The 18452-nt window shown below is 44.8% G+C and overlaps 2 protein-coding genes across 4 annotated transcripts in view; both read right to left on the bottom strand.

The window, feature by feature from the left end:
- Positions 1-11694, bottom strand: part of LOC128264879 (uncharacterized) — a 22046-nt gene extending 10352 nt beyond the window's left edge. Inside the window, exon 1 of one of the 3 annotated variants that reach the window (XM_053000582.1) lies at positions 11556-11694. The gene's annotated coding sequence lies outside the window, so the exon portion shown is untranslated. Of the gene's footprint in view, positions 1-4592; positions 5113-11555 lie in introns of those variants that run through there. The other 2 variants (XM_053000584.1, XM_053000581.1) reach the window with 2 other exon arrangements.
- LOC128264878 (brefeldin A-inhibited guanine nucleotide-exchange protein 3) lies at positions 5555-18315 on the bottom strand. The gene is given in 10 exon segments (XM_053000580.1): positions 5555-10498; positions 11556-11779; positions 11782-11990; positions 12050-12417; positions 12475-13756; positions 14177-14497; positions 14650-15290; positions 16386-16519; positions 17325-17550; positions 17967-18315. Coding segments are annotated over 9 exon segments (6198 nt in total). The 5' UTR covers positions 17410-17550; positions 17967-18315; the 3' UTR covers positions 5555-7564.
- Positions 18316-18452: the final 137 nt, after the last annotated feature.

The raw sequence follows: 18452 nt of genomic DNA, 5'->3' as shown, positions 1-18452 counted from the left end.
CAAGGCGTGACACGAAACTTTGTTTCAAGTACGTTTGCTATATACGTTGCGCCCTAAAGCGAAATGATGGGTGCCGCTTAATAAAACAAAAAACAGACAGAAAAATAAGGAGGGAGTTGCAAAATGGGGTAAATGACCGCTGATGGCGGCCAAAATTGAATTGTTTTGCATAAATTGATGTTTTACCTTTGCCGTTTTCAGTTTCGGTTGCAATTGTGTCTGTTTGCTTTTGAGGCTTTCGAGGGTGTTGGTTTTAATTGAAGTGCCGAGCTGCCCTGTTCCTACTCCACATTTACATCATTAAAAAAAAAATGGTCACTTAAAATGTAATAATAGGGAATAGACCGAAAAACGAGACATAATCTCTTGCATTTCAAATATTTAAATTTAAATAAAAACCTTATAAATCACTTAAAAGCTCAAAAACATTTTATAAAACATTTCAAATATTTAAGTGCACTGTTGTCAAGTTGTCAATATTATTTATGTATTTAAAACTTGTATCCAAATTAATTTAGGTGGTAATAATCATAAAAACAGCTTGTACACGTAATGGTTATTATTTATTACATCTGCTGCAAATGCTAACTATCCCATTAATATATGCCAAATAGGGAGGTAGAAAATATAAAAAAGTATATCAATGAAAAATGCTAAACTATTACTTCTATTTAATACAATTTTTATACAATTAATATTTCTCTCTGTGTAGCTGTATTTGATTTCCTAATAAACATGAATCTCTAACCAACTGAAAAGAGTCCACGATATTTCCCATTTGACTTTGCTTATTTACCTTATGAATATGACAAAATTAAGCTGACAATGGGTAGCTGATATTGTGATATTGCAATGCATTTTTTTTCCCTGTGTACCCCTCTACCCAATCCCTTTTTGTCCAGGTTGCCCACGCGAAACAGCTGCCAAAACTCAACGAAGGCGAAGGAGATTCAGATTCAGCTTCAGATTTGAATTCGCATTCGCATTCAGATGAAGACGGGGGCCAGGAGATGTGGGGATGGGGGTGGAGCCACAGCTGGCGGCCCAGCTGCCACTTCTGGCTATTTTTTTTTGTTTCCAGTGGGCGCCGGAGAGGATTGGCGGTGGAACAAACTGGATTGGATGGGCGCGGCCATCTGCAGATCATCATCATCGACTCGCCACAGCGAAAGTTGCACCGAAATCTATGCGGGGAATTCTAGAGCGGCTCAGGGCAATGGCCACAAACAGCCTGTAATACCCAGAGATACCCTAGATCTCCCGGGGATTAACCCTTCACATTGTTCATGCTTAGTTCTTTCCACTGCTATCATTGTAATTTTCTACTTAAAGAAGTTATTCCATTCTTGACATTTCAAGTATTTTCCCTTAGTCTTTGTAATTATAAAAAAACAGAAATTATAAGTTAAAGAATTTATGCAAAATACGGTTAGAAAAAAATTGATTGCTATTGCAGTCATGAAAAATAACTGAATGCAACGCCTTAACCATTATGCCCTAATTACTCAAAGAAAAAAACAAACAACTAAGTAAACGTTTACTTTTCGCTAATTTAGCAATGGCTGCTAGTGGGTTAAGTTGGCTAAAAGGCTTATCCTATGCCACAAATGCCAGTCGCAGTCGCAGTGGCAGTGGCAGAGTGGAAAACCCAACCAGTCCGAGAGTCGCCGCCAAAAGTCCGTCCTTCTGTGTGTCCGCCAAGTCCGCCAAGTCCGCCTGGCAAAAATGCCATCTGAGGCTAACTGGGCGGCGAGGCGAACTGGTTGCCCAGGCAGTTGTTAAGTGCACCGAAAACATTAAGGAAGAATTATAAAATTTAAAAAAAATTCTATTTTTTTGATGAGTTAATGTGGTAAATAATGAACTAGGTATAAATATATCAACATAAATGTTAAGTGAGTTCTGAAATAAAATTTAAACATTTTTAAAAGGAATCATTTACTTATAAATGTGTTCTTAAAACTTGTATACTTAAAAACAAGTATGCAAGATTTAACAAAATTTTTAATTAAAAGCGAATATAATCAAGTAAATAGAAAATTGAAAAGAAGAAGGAAATAGTAATTTAGGACTAGCTTGTCAATTATAGTATTTATCAATAGAGATTATAGTACACTATTTTTCTGTAAAGCAAATTTATCTGCCAACAAATTGCACATTTAACTGAATCTCTAAGAGTTACAAGGTATTACTAATGCTAAAAAATATGTTTACATTTTTTGGTATTAATATGTAGATATTATCCTCTTTTATTGTATAATAATATTTTACCCCAATTTTGATAATCTTCTAAAGGTTATAAATTAAAATGTGTGAACAATTGGATGGATATCGGAAGCGAAAGGATTTTCTCTGTGTGTGGTGCAGCTGGTGGTGCTGGTGGTGCTGGCGGTGGCTTGAATTACAAAAGGAGCTGAGCCGAACCGAACCGAGTTTAAGAGCCAGCCTGGGCAGCCGAAGGCAGCGGCGGCAACTGTTTTTTTTTTTAAGCTCTTTGCTTTTTATTATAATTTCAATTTTGTGTATCTATGAGATACGCGCAACGTGAATTGGCATTTTCCATTTGGCAATTTGCATGTGCAATGCAATGCTATGCAATGCAATGCGGGTCCAGAGATCTTAGATCCCGAGATCCCTGCCAAACAGTCCGGGTAATTAAAGCGCCATTAACGCCCCATCATCATGGGAATGGGAATGCGAATTGGTATGGGTATGGGTATGGGTATGGGTAAGGTGTTGGGACTGTGAAGATGATGGGTATTCACGATGACGAGGTGTCCAGGAAATGCAATTAACCGATTGGCCCACAAGCCGTGCTCATTCGAAAGTCACCGCTTTGTAAAATGGACACTCTGTCCGAGCCAAAGTGTGCCTGGTGTGGTGTGGTGTGTAGTGTCTGGGCCTGGTGTGGTGTGGTGTGCCTGTGCCTGGTATTGTTATTGCTCGTCTGGTGTCTTTAACCCACCGCAGGCCCATTGACCAGGTGCTCACCGGGTTGCGGCTCGAGTGTTCAAATTGCTGGCGGGGATTGCATAAGCGGACAGCCCAGCCAAGATGCAGTGATCAATCAGGCGGCCCAATCAGTTAGCCAGTCCATCAGTCATAACGAGGCTTTGGCTCATTTTCAAGGAAACCGCTGCGTAAACGCTTCCACGGGCGGTCTCCGATATTCTCGTTTATCAGCCGAGGGCCAGAGTAAATTTTCTTTTTACCATAATTTGGTTTTAGGTAGGGTTTTTTCTTTAAATATTGCATTTTAAATATTAGGCATTTCCAAATGAAGTTAAAATGCAATTAAGACCATTTTACGGGAAGCCGTTTGGTGAACCATTCTTTCTCAAAGAGCATTTGAACTATAGATTATCGATTATAATTTATCATCAATCATTGCTGCATAATGATAGGTTGTTTATTAAATTGAAAGCTTTTATCTTGATTACCAGCACTTGGATAAAATTACAGAAAATATATTTATTTCATTATGGTTTTTTAATAATTACTGGTGAACAATTCTTTCTCAAAAAACTTTGAAACTTATTTTCTTATAGAAGCTTAAGCTATTCAACTATTCAACTATAAAGTAAATTAAAACTCATCATCAATCACCCACTAGATCAAAAACCTTTTATTTTTAAATGGTGGAAGTGCTCTAGATTCCTATTTATCATCGCTAGAAAATAATGTTCTTCATTATAAATACTAAGATTTGATTCAACTCAACACAAGTATACTAGTTATTTTAGTATTTAAAAGCAACTAACTTAAAGTTTTAAAGCGGTTATATTATTTGTTCTTCTGAGACATCAACAGAGATATATAACATACCTAAAGAGATTATATTATGATGCAAATTGGCAGACTAGTGGGCCTAGACATTGATTCGTGACCAAAGCGGGCAGTAAGAACTTTCTTCTTCTCGCTACTCCAGATCTTCTCCGTGAACCTCAAAGTATTTAGAGCAAATCGAACACGAAGACACAGCAGCAACCATAACATGGGTATGGGTGACACTAACAAATGAAACAGTTGAAGGCCGGGCGACAATTAACGCATTATTTATAAATATCTGAAAATTGTGTCGCCCGTTAAGCGGTTTACAGATGACGGCTACCAAGACAACAATATAAAACTAACAATAACAGAAAAACCAAGGCATTCAATTACACAAATTGTTGAGAAGAGTACACAGAAAAATATGAGAAAATTATTTAATGTTTTATATTAAAAGCAATCCAGACAATAAAAATCCAAAAACTTGTATATCTAATATACAAATAAACATTAAAAGGAATTGTTAAAAACAAAGAATATTTAAGGGAATTTTATATATTCTTTGAAGTAACAATTATTAGGCAAGTTTTTAAATATTTTTTAATAAGTTTATAATTTAAAGAGGAATAGTTTTAGACAGGTTTAAAAAAAGAATTGTTCATTTACAAAATAAAGTAGTTCGTTTTGAATAAATCTTTGAAACTTTTAAGAACAATTTTTTGCGTGCAAATTTGCAAACTTCTTTTCCCTGTGTACTTCATGGTGGTGCAATTTTCATGCTGCTAGCCCATGTCTTTTCTTAGTTTATTTATTATTTTTACCTCATTTGCGGTGCGGGCGTCCCAAGTAGATGAAAAAGAAGCGGCCAAAGAATTCTCCACACAAAACCTGGCAATTAGAGCGCGGCAGCAATAACAACAACAACACACGCACACGCTCGCAGAATTCTTGCTGAATCTCGGATCTCGAAATAACAATAATACAAAAAAAAATCGGCTCAAAAGCAAAGAGTCGCGCTGCACTTTACACTTTTGTGGCTTGAAGCGCTCAGGTGAGACAGGTGCAGCGTTTTGTGTGCCCACGAGCACTTTCAGCACTTTTTGCTGGCCCCAAAATCGAAGAAACACACTCTGTAGCTCCAAAAAAAAAATACAAATATATATAGAAAAGCACACGCGTTAAAAATATATATTTTTTTTAGCCGGTAGCAATAGATTTCCTTTCTTCGGAAAATCGAAAGACGAAATATGGGAGTTGTTTATTCGGGGGACACGGGCTTTTCCGCACTGACGACGTGAATCTCGCGAGTGGCGACGACAAATTGAGGCGGCAAATAAATTGGAGCCGTCGTCAAAGTGACCGCGCAGCCGGAGAAGCGAAAGATACCAAAAATGGTAGTATTAAACCAGTTTTCCGACTGCTTTCCGACGCTTTTGCGCCGGCGCTGCCAGACGTTCGAACCGGTTACCAGTATTTTAAACTTCACAATTTTTAGAGCTTTTTGGTGACTTCTTTTCTTTTTATATTAAAATTAAAAGGAAAATTGTAACTGTTTTCTCAAATAAGATTACCAAGTATACATGTAAATCCAAAATCTTAACCAATATAAGCTGTGTTTTTTTAAGCGCACAAAAATCTTAATTGTTAAGAGCAATCATTTTCTTTAAATGATGATTTTTAATTTCAAAATAGGAGGAGTATCTATTTTTTTTATTCCAAAACACATATTTACCGTAAGCGATCATGATCGCCACAAGCCGACGATCTGGCAACGCCTCATTACTGTTAGCTCCAAAAGCTACAGTGGGACCATCACAATTTTAGAGCGCTCCATTTGAAATTCCGCATTAAAACACACACACACACAATTCACGATTGTTTAGTAAAGTTGCGAAAGCGTTGTGGAATCGTTTATTCTCAATCATGTTACAAATGCACTCTTTGAGAGTTTTAGTACTAGCCTAGCGCGATCGCGATCTTTTCGTCCTACACTTTCTGCGGGGCCTCTGCAACTGCACTCTTCGCACTTACACTTACAAGTCAATAGAGAGAGAGATAGATTGAGAGAGTTGATGGGCAAGTAAATAACACAAGTACATAGTTCTCTATATATATTATATATATTATATACTGTATACTGTATACGACGAAGCGAAAATAAATGTATATGTGTATATAATTATATTTATAGTATAGATTTGTAGCGCTGTTGCTAATAGTTTTCACATATAAAAATGTTTCCTTTGTTAGACATTTACAACATTTATACCCAAGTGGCAACTATAATACATATAAGTACAATATATAACTCTTTAGATCTTTATATAGGCATATAACTGTAGGTATCGGTATTGGTATCGTTATCGTTATCGCTATAGCAATTAGCTGGGAGCGCGGGCAAATCGATGGTGGGACAGAGACAGGAGAACCCAGAGTTTTCATATTCCCCATTTTCTTTTCTGATCCCTGATATTATGTTGTATGCACGTGTATGTGTGTGTGGGGGCGTGAAGATATAGGCTAATAAGCTTCGATAGTGCAGCAAGGTGGCTAGAATTTGTTTCGGTTATTTTGCTTTCGATATTTTCCACATTTTTTCTCTTTTAGGTACGCACACTGGTACAAAAGTATGCAAGTATTTTTTAAAGGCAGCGCGGGACTACTGGACACACATGTTTTTTTTTAGTATAGGCTCTATGTGTATGCTTGTGTGATCTAATCTTTAATGGTGGTAATCGTGGATTAATGGGCGGCACTGATTTTGTGTTAGTTAACATTCGCTATAAGTTTACACTCTTAATTAATAAATAGATATATATATATATATATATGTATAATATACTGATTTTAAGGGCGGGGCAGGTGCTCGCTGATACATCTTTACAATATTCGAAGTCGAAAAGTGCTGGGAGAGGGGGCGTGGTTTGGGGGCTAGAGGGAAGACGGGGCGATTGGGGCGGTGCAGGGGCTAAGTGTGAGAAAGTCTTGACTAAATTAAATGTACAGGACTACGTTGTCTACGCTTCATCGTCATCTTTATCATCTTCATCATCTAATCGCAAGATGACATCCTATAAAACTGATATCCTTGCAACATTGTTCTTGTTGTACTTTCGATAGTTTTGCTTTTTTTGTGCTGGCATGTTGAGCTTTTACTTTGAAATGGTTTTGCCTGCTGTGCTGGGGACTGCGGGCGAGAGAGGGACAGATGGAGCATCTGCGTGCAGTGTGACCAACTTTGCATGTCAAGCATACATTTCCGAATGTTAAAAATACAATTATATTAATAAAACAAAAATTTGACAAATAACTTACACTTCAAAAAGTCACTTAAATGTATCTTGATATTCTCTAAAACTTAAAACTTGTAAGTCTCTGATTATATTGTAATACCTGCACCATAAAATGTTTTAGTCATTTTTGATAATACTGATAACAAGTTTTCGATTGAAACTATCTTGAGTCATGAAGTGCAGGCATTTTTAAAGGATATCTATTTAGACAGCATAATAAGGTATGATTATATAGACATTTCTAGGCTTAACCATGACAACTATTTGCGTTATATATGTAGTTGGTCGCACTGAAGCAATATCTCTCCACTGACAGAGAAAGAGACAAATAGATAGAGAGTGAGACAGAGAGAGCATGAGATGCAGACGTAGCTGTAAGTTAGCCATTTGGGAGCAGGAGCGGGAGTGGGAGGGGACTTCTGAAAGGAGGAGGAGAGGGGATCCTTCGGTAGGGGCCGGGGCTGCGCCTACAGATCAAAATAAAACTCAACAAGCATGGCCTAAAACTGGTTGACCTTCAGCTCGTTGCCCTGCAGCTGGACGAGGCGGAAGGCCTCGCGAATGGTCGGTGTCATCAGGAGCTTGAGGTTATCCTCGGCCTCACCGGGCAGCGAACGGAGCAGCTCCATGGAGGCCACCACCAGTTGGGCCAGGGCGGCCCGCTTGTAGTTGGAGTCCTTCAAAATGCTGCTGGCCCGCTGCTGTTCGATTTCCGGCGATATGGACTCCGCCTCCGAGGACTTGGCCTGCCGATTGGTGTCGAACGGATTACTCCTGCACTTTGGCTGGAACTCGCTGATCAGCGTGGTCATGGTCACGTTCTCCTCCTCCTGCAGCTGCACACACTTGCTGGGCGAGGTGCTGCTCCCTGATCCCGAACCCGATCCCGAGCCCGTATCCGTCATCTCGGCATCGCCATTGCCGTTCAGGGAGATGCACATGGGCTTGCTCTGCGGATGCGGGTGCTGCAACTGCGGTGGCTTCTGGCGCAGCTTGCCCGAACCGCTCTCGATCTCGTGGAGGGCCGAGTTGCTCAGATAGAGCTCACAGACCAGATTCCAGGCATCCTGCAGACAGAACAGATACCGCACAAAGTTCTCCTTCTTCTTCACCGTGGTGGTGTTCAATCGGGAGCAGGACTCCAGGATGAAGTTGAGGTCCTCCGGGCCCAGATTGTAGACGACAATGTCGTTGAGGTGCGAGTCCACCAGCGCTATGTAGTAGATCATCCACGAGGAGGTCATCTGCTTGTACAGATTGGCGGCGTACTCGATGTTCGACACCTTCTGCATGAGGAACTTGAGGCCTGGCCGCGAGTCGAACTCCAGGGCAGACATAAGGTACTGCTTGACGCAGCGCAGCAGTATCTCCTTGGAGCGGAAGTCCAGGTCGTAGTCGTGGCTGGGCGAGGCCGCCGAGGCGGCATAGTTGTCAAAGATGCAGGTGGACACCGCCTGGGGCACACACTTGAGCCGCGACAGCAGCAGCTTGGCCACCAGCTGGAGGAGCATCTGGTTGGCCAGCAGGCCCACGACGAGGTTCTTGAACGGTATCCGGATCACAAAGTTGTCCAGGTTCGAGTTGAAGCCGTTGTTCAGCGGGTAGAGCAGAAAGGAGTAGCTCCGGTCGTCGGACAACTTGCACTGCGCGGCACTGGGTGCCCCGCCCGGCGCCCCACTGGCACTCTGGCCCGGCTCCCGCTGATTGTCCGAGAGGAAGACCTGCTGCGCCAGGGCATAGATGCGGGCCAGCTCCTCCAGGCTGCTGTCCCGCCGCGCAGCCACCTTCACGTTGGCGCAGTCGCCGTAGAAGCTGTTCGACTTCTCGTGGAAGGCGAACGAGAGCTGGCGCAGTGGGGCAATCGTCACGGTGCAGGCCCGATGGATGGCCGAGCAGGCGATCATCCATTGCGACTCGTTGAAGAGCATGCCGGTGGAGAGGATGACGTGCTTCAAGCAGGACACCGAGATCCTGGCAATGGCCTCCTGCGACTGCGCCGCACATTCGATCAGCACCAGGAGCAGCTGCTTCAGGGCCAGCGTGGCCGAACCCGAGATCTTGGTGGGTGACTCTATGAGATTGGATCCACCTCCAGCTATTCCTCCTCCTCCCACTCCTCCTCCTCCATTCCTCTGCTGCTCCTCGCTGGCAGAGCTGGAACTGCTGTCGTACTGCTGGCCATAGCCACAGCCCAGATCCTGGACAGACTGCTGCTGCTGCTGCTCCCGCTCAATCCGCTCGGTGACAAACTTGAGCTTGGAGTAGAGCAGGTTGTCCGCCGGATGGACTATCTGCGCCAGTCGCGTCTTGGTGCCCGCGCCCAGACGCCGCTGCTCCGGCACCGACTTCTCGATGAACTCCACCACCAGGTCGGTGGTCATGCAGCAGCAGTGCTTGAAGTTCTTCTCCACCAGCTGCCAGGAGGAGCCCGTTTTGTTGATGTAGCGCAGCCAGTCCTGGATCATGGGCACGAGCAGGTGGTTGATGCAGTAGAAGCCGAAGTCGATGCCCGGACTGGCCAGCAGGTTCTTGAACAGCTTGAAGATCGTCTGCAGGATGGGCGCCTGGTGGGAGTAGGGGCAGACGATCAGCGAGTTGGTCAGGCCGTCAAGCAGCAGGAACCACACTTTCAGCACCCCCGACGGCTTGTCCATCTCATCGATCTTGACGATGGTGTCCTTGTCGATGTGCAGCGAGCGGTAGGAGATCATGTACTGCTCGTTCCGCGTCTGCAGATAGTCGTTGCCAAAGTACGTGAAGTTCTCCATCGAACTGGGTATGTTGGCGTCGATGATGTGCGTGTACGAGATGCCCTTGATCTTGTACGTCGAATGGAAGTTGGGGCACTTGGGCATGCTGTGCATGAAGCCCAGTATGCTGGAGCAGCGCTCCAGGAAGCGCAGCGTTTCGTGCAGGAAGTCCGTGGGCCGAAAGGTGTTGTCCTCCTCCTGCTGCTGCTGACCACCAGTCCCAGTTCCAGTTCCGGCTGCACTGCCACCACCTCCCGAGCAGGCATTGTTGTTGTTCCCGCCGCCAGAGATCTCCAGGTAGGAGAGCAGGCACAGGATGCAGTCCAGTCCAGCGTTGGCGAACACCAGCGTGTTGTCCGAGTCGAGGAACACGCGGAAGATGTCGATGATGTTGCTCATGTTCAGCATCCGGCTGCGTGCATTGCGCAGCGTTCCAAAGAGGGGGCGCCATCCGGAGCGGATCTCCGTGCGGTGCGCCTCCACCACCTCGTACAGGCAGGCCACGATCTGGTCCTGCACGTCCACGTCCGTGTCCATGCTGAGCAGGTTCTCGAACGGCTTCAGCAGCGCCTCGTTGAAGTGGAAGTACGGCAGCTCCGACTGCTCCACCAGCAGGGCGGTGATTATGTCGTGGATGTACTCGATCGCCCGCTTCGAGATCATCCGGTCGCGGTGGCAGGCGGCCTTTGAATCGCAAATATTTCAAGTTTCGGATGGTTAGATACCACATTGTATAGTTAGTTAGGGGCCACAAATGATGGGGGAATATTTCGAGTTGAAGAAATAAAACAACATGGCAAGTTTACAAATAAAAAAATTAAAACAAAAGTAATATTTCTCAATTTACAATTATTGTAAATTGGCACAAACCAGGAGAACTCTAAATGGTTGAGTTTTATGATTCCAATAACTTGCATTAAAAGCAGGGTCCAAAAATAATCATTATTTTCAAATACTTATTTTAAGAGATCTTATAAAACGTTGGAAATACAACAATGTTTATAAATTGAAAATTAAAAAGTGTATAGTAATGCAGGCAGTGTAATAATCTTACTGGGATTTAAAACAAAACTCTCAAATAACGATTATTACAATGATTAATTTTAGAAAAAAGGTTTTGTTTCAAAGAGTACTCTTCTTAAAGTTCTTCAAATTAATTACACAAAAATGTTTTTAAGTTATCAGTGAATAAAAAACAAAAAATATGTATATTTGTTTATTACATTTACTTTGGCTGTTTTATAACGATTTTATCAAACATAACTGTTTGAAATTGTAATATTAGTTCTATAGAAATGTCTGTTTTTTTGGATAAAAATCCTATACTTTAGATAAAACCAACAGAATTTTGTTAGTAAAAAATAAAATTACTATACAAAATTATCATCTTCAGTTAAAATATTAAATTGATAAATAAAATCACAATTTAATAATAGAAAATGACAGAAAATGTCGCCCAAAGTCGAATAATTTTGAAATTAAATAAGCTAACAAAAAAATGTCTACCAAAAATGCTGCACTTCAAAAATTAATCCGACTTTGAGCAACATTTTTTGATCGAAAAAACAATTATTAAATAGTGGTTTTCATTATACCAATTATAATGAGAACGGTCCCTTAAATAAAAGTCGGTCAATAAACAAAACCCACCCGAGTAAACAATAAATTCTTTTGCAAACAACAAAACCATAACGAAAATGAGTTTTTGAGATGAGACCAGATGATTTAGCACTGTACTCACGTCCATCAGATGGGGTCCAGTGATGGCCCAGACCTTGAGCACGTGCAGCAGCGGGCGCGAGCTGCGGAACACCTTGAGCGTGACATCGCCGATGCGGTGGAGCAGCAGCGACATGGGCAGCGAGTCCAGCTTCTTCCAGCCCTTGCTGGGCCACCAGATGCGGCTGCCCTTGCGCGCCACCTGGCTCTTGTAGAGCTGCTCCCTGGAGGCGCGGCACAGGTGCTGAGGAACTGGCACAGCGAGGGCAGGCTCAGCCGCTCGGCGGCGTCCCCGAAGAGGTTCTCCGCCTGGTGCGACAGGGCGCAGAGCACCTTGGAGGTGTCGCTCTGGCTGAGCAGCACCGTCTCGTTGGTGCCGGAGTAGACCTTCAGGATGGAGGTGATGTTCGTGTTGGGGCTCTGCATCGGTGCCTGCAGGAAGCTGTACACGTCCACGCTGCGGAGAAAAACTTATGAGTATTTGGAGGGAAAAGATCAGGGACGAGGGCACCGCACCAGGTCTCGTCGTCGTCGATGGGTATGGAGGAGAGATTGAGCTTGTCCTGGGCATTGCCGTTGCTCAGCTTCTCGCCTGTCTCCAAATCCCTGCGACTGCTGCCCGGCGAGGCCGAAATGGCCGGGTTCTGCATGCTGAAGATTTCGTGCTCCAGCTGGCTGACATGCCGGCACACGGCGAAGATGCTCGGCCAGCAGTCGGCGCTGTAGCTGCCCAGGTTGAGGCCGCCGGTGAGCACCACGTCCATGGACATGGCCTGGCTGGCCGAGATGCGGGGTCCGGAAGTCTGGCACACATTGGAGGCCAGCAGATTGAGTATCTTGCCGGCCAAGTGCTGCAGATTCAAGCTGTTGCTCAGCGTGGCGGCCTGAGGATAGGGAAAGTTATATACGGAACACAATAGAGATAAAGATTAAGCCCTCACCGAGTGCAGTCCATCCAGGCACATGGCATACAGGGCCTCGCCATTCGACTTGTTCGCCTTGGCCTTCACCCTAAGAGTGCGCTTCGAGAGGGCCACCAGTTTGTTGGAGGCGGAACTGGTCTGCAGATCCCCCAGGCCAGAGCTCAACACAATGACCATCGAGTCCCAGCAGCAGGTGAGCAGGCGGCGGCACAGCTTCTTTGCCGCCTCCCTGCGCTTGTCGTGCAGCTGCTCCTCCTCCTTGTGCTTCACATTGGCCGTCTGCAGGCGCTGCCACTCTGACAGCATCTGGGTGGCGCCCAGTCCGCCGGCATCACACAGCATGTCGACCAAGGCGCAGCGCGGCCCCATCCCCTCCAGCTGCTGGCGCGGCATGGCCTCCAGCACATTGCACACGGTCACCGACTGGTAGAGTTCACACAGCCACGGCGAGGAGAGATAGACGAGGACGCCGGTGTTCTGCACCGAGGTCACGAACTGCTGCTCCGACATGGGCACCAGGATGTCCTTGTGGGACACGCCCTGGGCCACCTGCTCGTAGTAGCCGGCCCGCATCAGCTGCAGGCTGAGCAGCAGCGAGGAGTAGATGGCCAGGTAGATGCCGTCCGCATTGATGGCCGTCAGGTTGTAGTCGAAGTCCGAGAAGTTCATGCTGTTCTCCTGGCAGACGGCCGAGGCGAACTCCTGCATGGCCTCGTCCAGCTCCACGCAGCTGCGCAGCCGCAGCAACTTGGGCACCAGATCCTGCCGCAGAGCCCGGGCGAAGTCGCGGGCATGCTGCCGATCGTTGTCGCTGTCGGTGCGAATGGGCATCACGGGCGCCTCCAGGTGCGAGTACGGCCAGCGGTTCTCCACGCGCGACGTCTCGTCGCTGGAGCTGCTGGGGTCGTCGTCCTCGGGCCCCTCCGTGTCCCCGGAGCCATTGGAGGCCTGCTCGTCCTGCTCGTGCACCGGCTCGCCCTCGCTTTCCGATCCCGACGAGGTCTCGAATACGTTCTGGCGGAACTCCACGATGGCATCGCGGTACGGCGCCGGCAGGCGGGCCATGCTCTGGTAGGTCAGCGGCCCCGAGTAGTCCGCATCCTTGAGCAGGTCGTGCCGCCCGTTGACCACCTGCACGATCTGGTCGCTGATCATCGACTCGGTCAGTTCGCCGCTGCACAGCACCTGCAGGCTGTCCAGCAGGGCCACCATGCACTCCACGCTCGCCTGCAGACTGGCCTCCGTTGCCGAGCCCACGCCGCTGGCTCCATAGGCACACTCCTCCATGGCGTCCACCAAGCTGCAAAATAATAGAATATATTTAAAGGGAATATAAATTTATAGGGCATTGATAAAAATAGAGATTTTTAAGGTGTTTTTTTTGGGTTTTTTGAAACTTGAAACAAACTTCTTAAGAGTATATTTCTTGTAACTTGGCCAAAAAGAGACGCACAGCCATAAGACTGTACAGCTGGCAACCTATACTATTCATCCCCGGTCGAATTTAAAAAAAAAAATCTAATTAATGACAAATTTTCGCATTTTTGATAAAGTGTTACATCTACATTTTTTGACAGAATTTGGAAAAGTGCTAAATTCGAGCTGTTAATGTAAAATGATAGAAAATTATATGAAAACTTTAACGATGTATAACATTCATCCTCTTGAATTTAACACAAGGTAATAAATTCGATATCATATCTGTGACCCATGCACTTACAGTCGGAACAACGCCATCTCATCGCTGCATCCCTGGGCGGTGTTTTTGTCCACGTATAGGATCACCGCCAGGTCGATCAGTCGCTCCGGACTCTTGAAGATCTCCCTAACGCAGCGGAGCGGCTCTGTGCGATTTTGGGGTGCCGGGAGTAGGAGCATCCGGTGGAATAGGGCCTCCAGCATGGGACGCAAGGAGCCATGGGCGCCGGCGATCCGAAGTAACTGAATGGCCGTCAAGTAGACACAACGCGCCTGCGGACCATCCAAGCCAGGACCCGTGAAGAAGCCACGTGCCTCGTTCTCAATCATGTGCAGGGCGTCCCTGAAATAGTATAATAAATATAGATAATATAAGTTTTGATTGTTTCTTATTGAAAAACAAATAAAATAAATATTAAAGGGAAGTTTCTATCAATTTATAAAGGTATCTAAGTGAAGACATCTTTTAAAGCGGTTGCAAAACTTCCCACTCACTTGTAGGTGAACTTCTTGTCCAGGTTGATCCTGCCGGGTGAGCCCAGGGCGGCCGCCAAAGTGGGACAGAACTTCTGCCACAGAAACGAGGTGAAGTGCGGATTGGCATGGACATTCCGGGGCAGGGCTGAGCTCAGAGTGAGAATGCACTCGGTGAGGTACAGCGAGCTGTGGTTCTCGCACTTCTTGTTCGGCGAGGCATTCACATTGGGCTCGACCAGTCGGCTGCAGAGCCACTGCATCACCGGGATGACCTCGTTATAGACGGCGGATGCCTGCGTCTGGGTCATCAGACCGGCGGGCGCCGTCTTCTTCACCTCCTCGGCCTCCTCGATCAGGAAGGCGCAGAAGGTGCGCAGGCATTGGGAGGCGGCGGCCAAGGACGCCGCCTTGGTGGCCCGCGAGCCCATCTCCCAGCACTCGCCGCACCTGGACAGGATCTCGATGAGCAGGCGGCCGTTGAGAGTGCAGGCGGGGGAGCAGGCCATCGCCAGGAAGAGCCGCAGCACATTGACCACCGTGTCCTCGCTGCTCGTCGACGGCAGGATGCCGTTGGTAGCCCTCAGCAACTGCGATGGCAGCCACACGGAGTCGTCCTCCGGCTCAAGGCCGATGTAAAAGCGTTCGTCCTTGATGACGCGCTGTTGGGAGGCAAAACAGGATTATCAGGATTAGCAGAGATGGGATATATAATACCCATATTGGGTATTAAACTTAAGACAACGGAAGGATACCTAACATGAAAGATAATTCAAGAAAATATCTGGAAAACTGAGCACACTTAAGGACTTGCAGTTGGAAATAAAAAATGGCAAAGGAAATTACAAGAATATCTAAGGGTAGTAGACAAGAAGAGAAGTTAAAAAAGCTTAAATAAAATAGATAAGAGTAAAAAGAAATAGCAAGGATTAAGAAAGTACAAAAACATTAAGATAAATTTATGACAATCAGTTAGCAAAAAATTATGAGTTAAAACGTGATTTTCCAGCTGAGATAAAAGATATGGAAGAGAGTACAAAGACAGAATTGGAAGGGGATATAAAATGTATTCAAGAAAGAGTTGGGGAAAACGGAAGGCGGACAAAGAATTAAGTACAAGTAGGAATAAATGAAGAGATTAAAAGGCAGGAGTTTGGGACTCAATGAATTTAAACCCAAAAAAGATTTTAATAAAAATAAAAATTTTGAACTTTACAACAAAGTTAAAGGAGGGAGAATCTATAAATAAATAACTAACAAACAAACCAAATTAATAATAAACTAAAGGAGATCAGGGTCGTTAACATAAATTGCAAAATCAAGGATGAAACTTGAATAAAAGAAGAGGGTGAGTAGTAGGCGATGGTATATAAATGCACAGAGCAGACAGACAGAGCAAAAGGCCGAACAGCAAAGTGCAGGAGCAAATCCGGAATTATTGATTACCATATTGTTAGGCAGTCATAAACAAAAGTCACTTCCGACCCCAAGGACTCCCAGCAATTAGGCCATTCCGCCCATTGCCCACAAAGGGCCCCTATGTCCCACATCGGCCATCTGCCATATGCCATGTCCCATGTTCCATATCCCATATCCCATGTCCTTTTGCCAGTGTGTGCACACGAAATGATAAATCCGCTTTGTGCGCCGGAAGTTCCGGCCGGAAAATGTGTGTCAGTGGTTGTTCTGGCCATTGTTGTCCACCATTACCATTACCCCTCCTCCCGATAATCGCCGTTTCCGGACGGTGCACTTACATGGAGCCCGTTGAGTCCCATCGTGATGAACTTGGGCCGCTTCGTGTCCAGCGCCATCTGCAGGGCGGTAAAGCAAACGGAGCGCAGCTCGTGCGACGGATCCCGGTGGATTCCATGCTGGCGGTACAGTTTATCTGAGAGGGAGAACAAAATTTGAACATCAATTAGTTTGTATTGTGTTTAATTTACGTCTATTGCTATTTTGTTTTTTAACTTTTTCATAAAATTATTCCATAATAAGGGTATTACATTGTTATTTTTGTGCTGTTCCCTTTGAGTGCAAAAAACTATGGCCGGAATTAGTGGTAAGTCGACGCGATTAACGGTTATCGCCATGGGCGCACAAGTATGTATGTATGTATGTAACTAATGCAAGCAGTAAAATCAGTCCAGATAAGGCGCACGGATATGGGGGAGTTCCCACACTTTCCCGACCGTAAATCGTTGCCCACTTTCCTGCAACGCCAACGCTGGAAAACACAAAAGCCAGCTGAAGAGTCGGAAAATCGAAAGGAAACAATGAAAGTATTCACTTGTGTGGGAGTTGCACTGCCCTGCAAAAAACATGCAGCTTTTAAGCGTTGTATTAATTATAATATACATATATGTATATGTATTTTAGTAGTTGTGTAAAACATTTGAAACTTTAAACAATATTTAAGCATAGAATAAAAAATTTAACTTTCAAATCTTGAAATTTATTATTTAACCTTTCATTGTGAGTTCAACATTGCTGAAATGCAGAACTGAAAAATCGAAGGGTATTTGCACAAAGGAAGTAGCAACTAACGGTAAACAACAAACGTTTGGTCAGGTCACAATGAAACCAACAAAGAAAGGAGAAGTAAGGAAATGGCGCTGCTCTCCCTGCTCACTCTCTCTTTCGCCTTGCTAACGGTAAATGAAATTCACACTTATGTCAAAAAATGGGTAACTTACCGTAAGCGATTTGCGCCGTTTGTCGCAGTGCATTGTGTTTAGTTCCCGTTGACTCCTTGATAACCAGTAAAAAGAGGTCCTCCATTATTGCCGCTCACTTTCTAACACTCTCTTCGTTTACGAGTGTGTGCGTATGTTGGCCAAAAGTCCTATTTGCTGGTGTGGGTGTTTTGTTGTTGCTGCTTCAGGCCATCATAGCTAATAGCAACGTCAACTCAATTAGCGCCTAAAAAATGGCAATAAAATCAATACAAACAAAGAATATAAAAATATAGTAACTGTAAAAGAAGGATGTTTTGTAGGCGTATGTGTTATGTTGCCGCCATATGTATTCACACACGCACACGCACACATGCCATAAACTTTGCGAGCTTGTACATGTCGTGTTTTCGCGTCACGTCACTTTTGCACTTTTCAAAAAACTTTCTGCACACACATTGCAATTGTGCACCTTCGAAAAGTTCAAACAGTGTGTATCCGTTTTCCTTGAAAAACTTTTCCCACTTTCACACTCACACACACAAATACACGCGAACAATGCAGCAGGCATTGCAACGGTTCATTTTCAATGAAATCCATATGCTAAGCAATTTTTGCAGCTCCATCAAGCACTTTTCACTGTGATTACTCATCGGGAATTACCATTTTTACACTCGAATATGGCCATAATGCTTGGTAACGGTAAAGCAGCCACCACTTGTGGTTTTTCCTGCTGTTTTTCCACCGCTTTTTTCGTTTTTTTTCCGGGGAAATATGCGCTGCACTTGCCGTTGGATGCGACAAATGCTGTGTGACGCGAAAGGAAAGCACTTTCTCCATTTACGGCGGAGTGCGCATGGAGTACCGTTAGGTGACAGGAGTGCGCATGTCCGCAAATCAGCTGATCCGATTGTACCGTTTATCGCTCAGCCAGGGAGACAACTAGATTTTTAATGATGGAGCATTTTGTCCTCGAGACAAACTGTACGCTTTTTATATTCCCACCGATATACCAAGTTACATATATTAAGTTCGGACAAATATTGCACTCACTTGGTGGCTGTCATATTTGCCAGAAAGTATACTTTGATTTTTTTGTAATGCTCGGAAAGAATCAAAATCCAAAGAAAAATTTGATGCAAAAATAAC

This window comes from Drosophila gunungcola, unplaced genomic scaffold (assembly GCF_025200985.1).
Source record: "Drosophila gunungcola strain Sukarami unplaced genomic scaffold, Dgunungcola_SK_2 000084F, whole genome shotgun sequence".
NCBI lineage: Eukaryota > Metazoa > Arthropoda > Insecta > Diptera > Drosophilidae > Drosophila > Drosophila gunungcola.
This window is presented reverse-complemented; position numbering and strand designations above follow the sequence as displayed.